Source organism: Alligator sinensis, unplaced genomic scaffold (genome assembly GCF_000455745.1).
Source record: "Alligator sinensis unplaced genomic scaffold, ASM45574v1 scaffold1148_1, whole genome shotgun sequence".
NCBI classification, from domain to species: Eukaryota; Metazoa; Chordata; order Crocodylia; family Alligatoridae; genus Alligator; species Alligator sinensis.
In genome coordinates this window covers 697,188-708,673 of record NW_005842665.1, presented here as the reverse complement: position 1 = coordinate 708,673, position 11,486 = coordinate 697,188, and the positions used below count along the sequence as shown (strand labels likewise).

Genomic DNA, 11,486 nt, shown 5'->3' with positions numbered 1-11,486 from the left:
ACATCTGAAACTGGAGAAATGATCAATTACTTTGAAATGGGTTTAGTAACTTGTATGCTCAAAAAGGACTGTTGTGAAAATGGGATCAAATGAAACGTGTGCAAATGCCAATTCTAAATGAAAGGTCTGTGACACATATTCAGCACTGAGAGTGGTAAGCTACCTGAGCCAAGCTGGTAATTGCTCTGTAGATACGTTATCCTTCATCATGCTGTCTAAGTACCTTGTGACAGGCATGTCCAAAGAGCCATAACTCGGCAGGTTTGTGCTTTGGATGGTGATGGTGGTGATGCCACGCCAGCAGTGGCAGTGGCTGTTATTTTTTGTGCTCTCCCCACCCTCACACACATACAAGTTGGGACTTGACACTGCTGTCCCACTCACCCTGCTTAGTTACACCAGTGATTGCCAAAGGTTCCTTGCAATAACATGACATGGATGGCACCAGAAGAACAAGGAAGAAACTGCAGCCAGCAGCAGGTGCAGGCCAGACTTTCCAAAATCAATGTACTGGAGGGACTTCTAGTAGCCTCGTGTAAATAGTAACACTGAAGGGAGTGTTGAACTGCTTTCCTTTTATCTGCTGGTATGTTCTCTGTTGATATTGCTGCTTGCAGAGCACACCTGGGGTACGCCTTTATCTTCAGAATGCTCCAAATTACACTCAGTATCAGGTAATTTCCAGAAAAATATCTTGGGATAAACACATTGAACCCCATTACAAGACCTGCTCCTCCACTCTTTAAATCACACTGGGCTATATATAACCAATACACTCAGTGTATTTTTCATGAAAAATAGTATAAACACCTCTGAATTATGTGCATTACAAACAGTTTTGGGATCATGCTGTCTCTCTTTCTTGGTTTTTGTTATGTGGAAGCAATTAAATGGGAAAAAACCCAAATGATCATATGCCTGGTTCCTCTCCACTTTATTTGCACACATCCCTCCTGCGATGGAGAAATTATTAAAGAGAAAGGAAAAACATATTTTGAGGGAGCATCAGATTAAAATATTGGCAGCACTTCACCAAACCACAGGGAGATATCCCAATAGCTAATTTCCTTTTCCCAGAGTGGAAACATCTTGGGATATTGTTAGGGAGTCTTAAGCTGAGTGCTGCTTACCCGGAGGAGAGTGCCTGGCAGTGCCTGATGTAGGTCTCAACCACTCCAGCTAAACTAGGCAAGTTCCAGGCAGTTTCAGCTGATTTAACAAGTTACAATGACTAAACCCCCATGTTCATGCCATAACACAGTTGGGATAGACGGGTGCATACAGAGCTTCTCCACACAGGAGTTGGTACGGGACATCTACAAGGAGAGAATCTAGAGGGCAGAGCTTCTCTTGTTCAGAGCTGGGGAGCCCAAGCTACTTTCACTCTAATTACAACCACCAGAAGCACTGGAAACAGATACAGATCATCCTTCAAGACATCTTATTAAGCAAAGTATTTTGCTGGAGCCTTCCTGAACAGTGTCACTAAGCCTGTGCTATGTTATGGAAAACAAGCGCCCTTCATGTGGTTCTGTAATGTTTAGAATCCAGCTCCAGGTGAGAAGGAAGAGAGGGAAGACTGCAAAGTATTTACAGGTAAATAGCATTTTTTGTTTCAAGACGTGAACACTGGAGTGGAGTGGAGTGGAGAGCACTGAGCAAAGTGTTAAAGGGCTCTGAAAATGCAGACAAAGTGCAGAACACAGGCAAATTCATGTAGGAAATATCAGAGACTTAGAGGTCTAGCACTGAATTATAACAGCATAAGAAAAGAGGATCCAGGTCTTCCTTCTTGCATTAGAAGGATTTTAAATGATTTGCAGAATAAGATGAGGCAGTAAATCTCCTTAGCTTTTATTCTTGGTAATATACTCAACTACATATTTGAAGCATAAGGTTACTCTGCTATGGCTATGGCCGTTTGGCTTTTTTCTCCAGCAGGGACTAAGTAATTACATTATCACAAGGCAAGAGCAGATGAATTTCCTCCACATGAGCCTCCAATTAAAGACAAGCAATCCCGACCTTTTTAAGTAACTCCAATCAATTTGTTAAAGTACAGAATATGATGTAATGGATTCATTGAAGCATCTCCCCCATTAAGACTGAAAGTGGGTCACTGTTTCTATAATCCAGTTTCTACTTATTATGTGTTCTGTTCTTGGATAATTTATTTTAAGTTCATTATGTACCTATGCAGCACAGTCTTTGCCTTCAGCTTGAGAGGCATTATAACCAATTATTCATCATGATAAAATCTGCCCCAGTAGAATCTATTATTAATTAGATTTAAGTTTTAGCCAAATGATTTTTGTAATACGGAGAACAAAACTATAAAAATAGGCAGCAAAGACTTGCTGTCTCTTCTTTCTGATTACTATAGTATTAAGTTATGTTGAACATAATAACGTGACAGGGCTTCAGAAGTGGAGTCAGACCAATCTAATAGCACTGGACACCCCACTATACCCTTCGTCCTCATCAATAAAACGGTTGCTAGTTGTTCTGCCGGTAATCTGGCATTCCCTACAGGATATTTACATTTGTAGGTCAGTGGCAAGGCCACCTACACAAGACACTGTAATGGAAATATATTGATTAGCTTTTTTGAAAAACAACTGAAACATTTTTTTAGCCAATAGGGTCTGTAATGTTAGGGCATGAGAGTCATGCTCCCCAGCACTGTTTTGGATTTCTTCCTGATATGACATGCTGGCAGCTAAATGGAGTCTTCTAACAACATGCTGGCAGTGTTTAAAAGAACACCCAAGATTTGAGCCTCATTATGCTATAAACTACATCAGAACCCTTCACATGTTTTTTTTCTTGGCTGAACTTTATAAAACCCAAACCTCCAGAGTGCTAAGTGTTTCTTGTTAGACACCACTGTGATCTCCCACTCCAAGACCGGGCTCAATGCCATTAACTTAGTTAATAATTAAGCCATGGTAATAGCTCTGAACTGGTTTGGAAAGGATATTAAAGCCCAGTTACCTATCAATGCCTTCTTTTAGCTCTCTTGCCTTCTCTCCCACCTATTTAAATGTTGTTGTGAACCAATCCTGTATTTAACCTAAAACAAATGTTCTCAGCTGGAGGTTGCATGCTGATAACCTGCACAATACATCAGGACTCACAACTCTTTCCTCATATTGCAAGATAGGAGTGTGATTCCATTATATAAAAGAATGAGAACCACTGATCTGAAGACATAACACTGATTTATCTAAATTCTCTTTGATATTATTCCAGACCATGATGGTTTTTGAATACTTGCACCTGTTTGACATGCCTCTCTTCCTATTGCCCTAGTAGAAAGCCATTATTTTTAGGGGGGAGAGTTTAACAATATTTCAATAAAATGTTTCTCACAAATTTCACCAAGCCAGGTTGTGGTTTTGTCAGATCTTAAAAGCTAATGACTGATCTAAGGACTGTCCTTAGATCAATACACATGGCTTAAAGGCATTCCTTCTCCCCTCCATCCTGCAAAAAAAAAAACCCCAAAAAAACCCTCGGTGTTAAAGAAAATGATACTGATGATTCAGTGGGAAGTATTCTTCCTCTTCATGAGTCCATATGGAGACAGGGCCCAAGTGTTTTGTTACAGAGCCCATTGCTGTCAGCGGTGGCATCTTGCAGGGTAGAATTAAAGTTACAACTGCATGGCGGTGAAAAAATTCTTCCCACTTTAAAAAGAAAGGACATAGTATTCTGCAAAAGTACCAACTACATTCCAAAATGAGCAGCTATCACCTTCCTATCTAAATTGCCCCTCCACATTCATCTGGGCACAGTATTCTCATTTCTTTGTTTCCTAATCTCTTGTGTAATGTTGAACTGCCCGATTCAACCCATGAGGTGACTACTTTGCAAAGATCGGTGAAATTGTTCCCGAATTTTGGAAAAGAAAGAACTTTTATGTAAAGTAACAAAATTAAAACCATTACATGGCACAAAATGTACAGTGCTACTAATATAAAGTCTAAACAAATAACCCTTTCATTAAAACATTAATTTCTCTTGTTCACAAAGTAACGAACTATAGTATTTCTCCTCCCCACCCACGGTTTTAAAGGAGAAGGGTGATGAATATTAGCCAAAGATCAATGCCATGAAGGATGATAAGCCATTTCCTCACCTGCACTGTTTTCTACTTAATTAGTATGGGATGTAAATCAATTCATTAAAAAAGTTACCAAAATTCTGAGCGCTCTCTATAAAGTTTTGGTGACTTTTGGAATTCTCTGTAAAGCAAATGATGAGAAACCACAGCATTGAACCCATCTTTTTTATTTTTTCTTCCTATGTGTATGCATCTCTCTCAAAACTTTTTTATGTCAGCCACTTCTTCCTCTGTGTCTAAGATGAAAGTGTCCTTTCAATTCTTTTTTCTTAACAAAGGAGGAAAAAAGAAAAATAGAAGTTCATTAGGGCATGTGATCCACTGTAAAAAATGTGTTATGGCTCCACCAAACACAAGAAATAGTAAAACAAATAAATGGCTTGGCTATCTACACCAAAAATGGATATTAGATAAATAAACTATAGGAGGTAAAACTTACTGGGAAAACTCAGTAAGGCAGAGGAGTTCCCATGTTATCATCCATTTAGAGACCGACTGGATTTGATGGTCCATGAAGGAAGCAGAGGGCATACCCTAAAGACTACAGGGCATCAATAGGGAGGTCCTATTCATGTCAGATCCTTTCTTTGTCACTGTCCAGATCTCTAGGCAATGCTGTGTCAGTGATCTTTCTCAGATGTAATGCTACTGAAATCTAGAATCAGATTTCACCTGGCAACACTATATATTGGTCTGCAAACAATAGCACATACAGGGCACATCTACACAAGACATTTACTGTGGATTAAACTAATTAGCTCTACAGTAAACATTGCATGTCTATATGTGCACCCCTACTAGGTGGGAGTAAACTAATTAGCTCCACCCTAATTTTTTATTTTTCAGCAGTGCATATGTAGATGCCACCCAGGCTGACTGGGACTAAAAGGTGCTTCAGTGCAGGGGCTGCCTGCCACCTAGTGCCACACTGGAGCACACACATGTCCCAGCCAGCCCTTCTGTAGTACACTGAGACAGTGGGGAGGAGCCCTGGGCTGGCAGGCTGATCCCCAGAGCCCCCTGCCAGCCAGGGATGTTCTGACCTGGCTCAATGTGCTGCAGTCCTAGATGCACATTCAAATAGCACACCTGGGAGCAACAAACTCCAGAGCAATCAGCTCCAGAGTTTACTGCTTTACATTAATTGCATGTGTAGATGCACCCATATGTGCACAGACATTTGGTTCCCCAGGGATAACTAGTGGTGGCACACCTTGTGCTGCTGCGAGTTGTCCTTGGAGAATGCCTGTGCCATGCATGTTCTGGCACACGGCAAGTTACCCCAGGTGGGGTAGGGGAGGCTGGAGCCAGCACTGTGTTGGTCCCAGAAGCCTTACCTGTGTTCCTGGGGGCCTCCTGGGGCTGCAACAGCAGTGATCCTGACACGCAAAGCCAGCCCAGCAGTGGAGTGCATCTCCAGCTGGTCAAGCTCTGGCTTTGGGCATTGAACACTGCCCCCGCTTCTGCTGCTTCGCTTTTTTCCCCGTTCCCTTGCAGTGCAGAGAACAGAACGTGTGGTGTGTGGTGCCACAGACATGTCTGCAGTGCCACATACTGCACTGCTGCACTTGTCTGGACACAGCCACTGTATCTCATCCTAGTTACAACCGTCGTGCAGTTCCAGGCTAACGCTTTGCCTCAAATTGTTCAAAGCCTCAGCTATAAGATAAAGAAACAAATGGGCTCTCACCACATAAAATTCTGCTCTTCTTCCTTTCCAATCTCTCATGACATACCTACTTATTACCTCTGGTCAGTACTTGGATCCCTTTGCACTAGGAGGAAGGCAGGAAGACCTAGATCAAAGTTTTACACATTGGGCCTGACAAAACAAAAGATGACAATTCAGTAGTACATAACATCCTGCCACTAAATGAGACTGCTGCATGACCTACTTTTGCCTACTGGTTTCAACAACCTTTGTATTGGAAATGCTTAAATACAAACATTTTTAAATAGTATCATGACAAAAATAAGTTTACAAAATGCTGACACCATCACCTTCCAGGTAGTAGATGACTGGCAATAAGCAGTAAGCGGCATTAGTACTGACCAGCAATAGCTAGTTTTCTCTAGCTCAAGGGCCCAAACTCTTGTTTGCTCTTTCTTGCTTCTTGTAGCTATCTTTCCTTACTCTTTGTTTAGGTACTATGTTATGAGCAAGGGTCCTGGTTAGCTCTGATAAAGAAAAATCCTCAACTTTCAGACTACAAAAAAGTAACCCAAAATCCACATTCTTCTGTGATTAAAATGAGCACCCCTATAGATAGATAGAGATAGATATTAGTGGCATTTCATTTTAAATCATGGAAAAATGTGGATTTTGGGTTACTTTTCTAAACCTGATAATTGGGGATTTTTTAATCAGAGAAACCAGGATCCCTGGTTATGAGCCATGACCCTATTTCACATGTAGGAGGTGTTCACAGCTGAAAGATCACATTGGGCCCCTGCACCAGGTGTCAGGAGTTACAGAGATCTCCGGTCATACTGCTAGATGATAGTGTGAGTCCAGGATGAGTCCAGAGTTGAATCTCAGAGTTACTGATTCAAACCCAGGTACACATTTCTACTCTTTGGAATGGTTTATCATATCATAAAGTTATGATAATCAAAAAGCTAGTTTTGACTGCTTTTTAAAAACAAAAAAAAGACTTAAGAAAAATCTGCTCTCTGCTTGTGTCTCCAGAGAATCTCTTGAAAAACAATAGTGAAGCTATGCAAAAATGCCATAGCAGTGAAAAAAATCTGCAGGCTGGGCACAAGATAATGATTTTGAGGAAAAACAAAACAACCCAACAAGCTACTAGTCTTTCTGTTTTGTGGACTAAGGTCCTTGATGCAGCATAATTTTGGGCAGCTCCTGAAGCTCTTAACCTCTTGATTGTCTGCACATTAACACATTTAAGTGTCTTAAAGTGCTCATTATGCAACTCAAAGTTATACCATGCCAGGGCAGGATTGTCTGCATATCACCCATTAAAGTGTAGCCACTCCCCACAGACCTGCTGCTCAAACTGAAGGTGAGACTGCTCCAAACTTCAAACTAGCACTAAGCCGATTAACATTTGTGTGGCTCAGAGCATAAGGCGTAACGAGGCCCTGAGGTAACAAATTAACAAGACAGCATGGAAGCATGGTAACATCAAGGACAGATCACTGTTAAGCTTCTCTCCTGTTCTGGTTTGCCCCTGCTTGATGCAATACTGGAAAAAACTCAAAAGATTTCCCTGACATTTCTATAGGACACATCTTATGATACAACTTCCTTATGATTTAAGTGTGGCAGTATCTCATAGGGTTATTTACGTAATACCACTATACCCAAGATATAATCTGTATGGCCCAGTGGATCAGTTTAAAACAGTATGAACTGTACGTGAAAAAAATACAAAAGCTACCACAGAAGATCAATTTGTAGCAAGGCCTTTTCCTCCTGCTCGTAATATTTTAAAATAAACATGATGGGAAACTGAAGGATCTAAAGTTCTTTTGGACTGGAAACAGAACTGTATTATAAATGTTTTCACAGACTTTTGTTTCTCTTAGCTGTGTGGTTGAGCACATTGCATTACTTTATTAGTGAAAATAAAACAGTTCTCCTTTTTTTTCAAGCAAAAGGAAGATGAACATGAATGCAACAACTGACAACTTAGCCAACTTTACCATAGTGAAGAACCAGGAGGATGCTTCCAATAATTGTACTGATATAGAAGCCTCATTGAAGAAATCTTACCTCCCTCCTATGTACAGCATAATCTTTCTGTTGGCTTTCCCAGGAAATGTGATTGCAATTTGCATATACAGTTTCAAGATGAGGCCCTGGAAGAGTAGCACTATCATTATGCTGAACTTGGCCTTCACTGACCTGCTGTACTTAACCAGCCTTCCGTTCCTGATACATTACTATGCCAATGGAGAGCATTGGATCTTTGGAGACTTTATGTGTAAGTTTATCCGCTTTGGCTTCCACTTCAACTTGTACAGCAGCATCCTCTTCCTTACCTGCTTCAGCATCTTCCGTTACTTTGTGATTGTCCATCCCATGAAGGTCTTCTCTATTCAGAAAAAGAGATCAGCAGTAGCAGCTTGCACTGCAGTGTGGGTAATATCACTGGTGGCTGTCAGTCCTATCAACTTTTTGATCACCTCAAAAGAGAAACAAAACAAATCCATGTGCCTGGATCTTATCAGTTCTGACAATCTGGACATTATCAGGTGGTATAACTGGCTTCTGACTGGATTAGCTTTCTACTTTCCATTAGTGATTGTGACCCTGTGTTACACTGTGATTATTTACACCTTGGCTACAGGGCCCCATACTCACACTTGTTATAAGCAAAAGGCTCGAAAACTTGCCATCCTCCTCTTGGTGGTCTTTTATGTATGTTTTCTACCTTTTCATGTCTTTAGGGGAGCTCGGGTAGAATTACGACTCCATTCAGTTAACTGCCACATTGAGACCCTAATCCATGCTGCTTACATCATCTCTAGACCTTTAGCTGCACTAAATACATGTGCTAACCTATTACTTTATGTTATGATTGGAGGCAACTTCCAGAAGGCCATCCTTTCTCTTTCAAGATGCAGGTCAGACAACTATGTTCAGGAGGCAGGGTGCAACAGTGAAGTGAACAAGTCTGGAATTATAATAAAGTTCTGACATCATCTTTCTAAAAGGATAACATTTGGGTGCCTTTATTTTATGTGTCCATTTGTCTTTGCTTTCTAACAAAATTGACAGTGGGCGCTGCGCTTCTCCAAAATAGCATTCCTAAAATTGCTCAGTCTTTGAATTATTTATTTTGTTTTATTCAGTTTATATGCTGCCCTTCCTAAAAAGGCTCAGGGCAACTTACAAAAGAAGACAAAATTATTCTAATATAATAATGGGCTTAGTCCGTCTGTCTGTCTGTCCATAATGGTCTTGGAGCACTCTGATTGCTTACTGAAACAACCAATCAGAGTGCTCCAAGGGTGTTATGGACAGGAGGCAGTGGTGGCATTTTAGATGATTTGTGTATAAAATAAAAAACAACCTGCTGGATACCTTATGTAGGCTATATTGTTACATTATAACATCTTAATATACATTGTGGGTTTTTCTTCCAGCTTTGAAAATATTGTAAATCAGGGGTAGGCAACCCCCAGCATGGGTACCAGTGTGTGGCACACAAAGGCATTTTGCTTGGCATGCACACCTCAGGGTGGACAGTGGGAAAGGGACTGGAGCTGCACTGCCACAACCAGGATCCCTCACGGTCCATCCCTGGCATGCCAAAATTCTACTAGTAGATGTTGCAGGTGTTTTTGGCATTCTGCCCCCAAAATTTTCCAACCCCTATTTTAAACAATAAAGCATCAACCAATAGTAGCATATTAGAAGCAGTACTACCAAGCTTTTAACATGGGTATTATCTTAGGTTGCCTATTTTTGTTACTGGGATTTTTTTTTAATTAAAGCTTGCTATTAGCCACTAGGTGGGGATCATGTCTGGTGTATGCCAGGGAGCCGACTACCTGGATTCATGAGTGCACCTCTCATACAAATTCAGAGTGTGTTACATGACAATAGAAGGTAATTACAGGGCATACTAATCTTTCCTGATATGATGCTTGCAACCTCTCAGTTCTCTGGCAGGATTACAAAGCTTTCTGCCAAATAGTCCAAATGAAGTGAACAAGCTTCTCTACATCTCCAACAGAAATAAAAGTACAAATAAAATAACATCAATGTTCATGGAACCCCAGAATAGATATAAAAGTATCTATTCCCTGTGTTAGTGCAAAGGCTATCCCTGTTTTTCTTAGGTCTTTGCTCAGAACCTCCCCTTCCTCAAGCCAAAGCAGAATTTAGCATATATTTAATACAAGCAAGTCACATCAACTATGAATATTATGTTAATAGACTAACTAAAGAGAAGATGCAAGTAAAAGCAATGGGAGACTTATGTGCAAGTCCTGATTTTAGCTCTCTGCCTCTCTCTGGGGTTAGGAAGGAGTCTGGAAGTGCAAGTGGCCTCTCGTTTCTATCAAAAAGGAGAATAACCTGAACCTGGATGTGTCTGTCCTGTGATATAAGGGACATTTTTAGAAATGCTTTTTTCCTTCTCTTTTCTCTGTTTTAATTGTATCTCTACTCTTGTGTAGTCATTTTTGCCCCAGTTCTAATCTGGTCACATCTGCTCATACCTTGAAGTTAATTTCAGTCCTGCCTATTTTGAATCTGCCATTGTTTCCTGTGATTAGGTTAGACTCCCCTAATTAAGGTGCTACCACCTAAACAGTTACTTCTTGTCACTGAAGACATCCCAGTACAGGCAGTCCTTGACTTACAACGTTTCGAGTTACAATGTTTTGCACTTACAATGTTTATAAATTAACACCCTGTTTCAACTTTCTGATGTCAGTTCGACTTTACAACACTTGATCCAAAACAATGCCAAGCCAGTGAAGAAGTTCGCTGCATTGCCCATCTCCCTGGAGTACATCTGTCCAAACTTCCTTGGACACTTTCATTAAGAAAGCAAACTTGTCTCCAGAAAAACCTGCAGTCAAGGCTCTTGAGAAGGCTCCAGGCAAGAACCCTTCAGAAAGTCCAGCAAAGTGACCTCAAATAAGTCCTTCCAAATCAATATGATTTATATTTACAACATAAATACATTAATGTAGCTATATTACTCATCTATAATTGATTGGGTACAATATTCTGAGTTATTTTTGGTGAAAATAGGGTATCAGGCCAACCTCCCAACCTCCCATTTATAACATTGTTTCCTATGGGAAAATCAGTTCCGAGTTACAACATTTCAATGTAAGACGCGGTTTTCAGGAACCACTTGTGTCATAAGTCTGAGGACTGCTTGTATCTCTTAGACACAAACCATTCCTATTTATATCATAGATATCTCCTTCTGCTAGCCTCCATATCAGTCTTATTTCTTCTCTCACACTTAAAATCAGAAGATAATAGTGGTTATGGCTCCTGTTCATGCAGATTACTACACTGCTCTCATAACTCAGGCAGTCGTGGGATCACAATGCATGAAAAATATCCCACAGGACAGCACACCATCTGTAGTGTTCCTACCCCAGGAACTTTCTATATGTTCCCAAAGGTTCACAAACAAAGTAACCCTGGCAGACCCATCATACTCAACTGCGGTTCCCCCACTGAAGAACTGTCAGGATTTGTAGAAACTATCCTGAAACCACTTATCACTCAAAGAGCAAGTTTTCTACAAGACACTACAGATTTCCTCAACAGAATCCAGAACACCAACCACCTTCCCAAGAAGGCCACACTTGCCACCATGGATGTCACCATCCTGTACACTAATATCCCACATGATGAAGGCAC

General features: G+C 40.7%; 1 protein-coding gene across 1 annotated transcript; it reads left to right on the top strand.

Annotated features, from left to right (window-relative positions):
• Positions 1-1,525: 1,525 nt before the first annotated feature.
• Positions 1,526-8,789, top strand: LOC102385139 (2-oxoglutarate receptor 1-like). The gene is made up of 2 exons (XM_006033830.1): positions 1,526-1,596; positions 7,742-8,789. The coding sequence occupies exon 2, from the start codon at positions 7,752-7,754 to the stop codon at positions 8,787-8,789; it is 1,038 nt and encodes a 345-aa protein (XP_006033892.1). The 5' UTR covers positions 1,526-1,596; positions 7,742-7,751.
• Positions 8,790-11,486: the final 2,697 nt, after the last annotated feature.

What these genes read in the sequence shown, in the direction of transcription:
- LOC102385139 (XM_006033830.1), top strand. Translation starts at nt 7,752, where the DNA reads ATGAACATGAATGCAACAACTGACAACTTAGCCAACTTTACCATAGTG.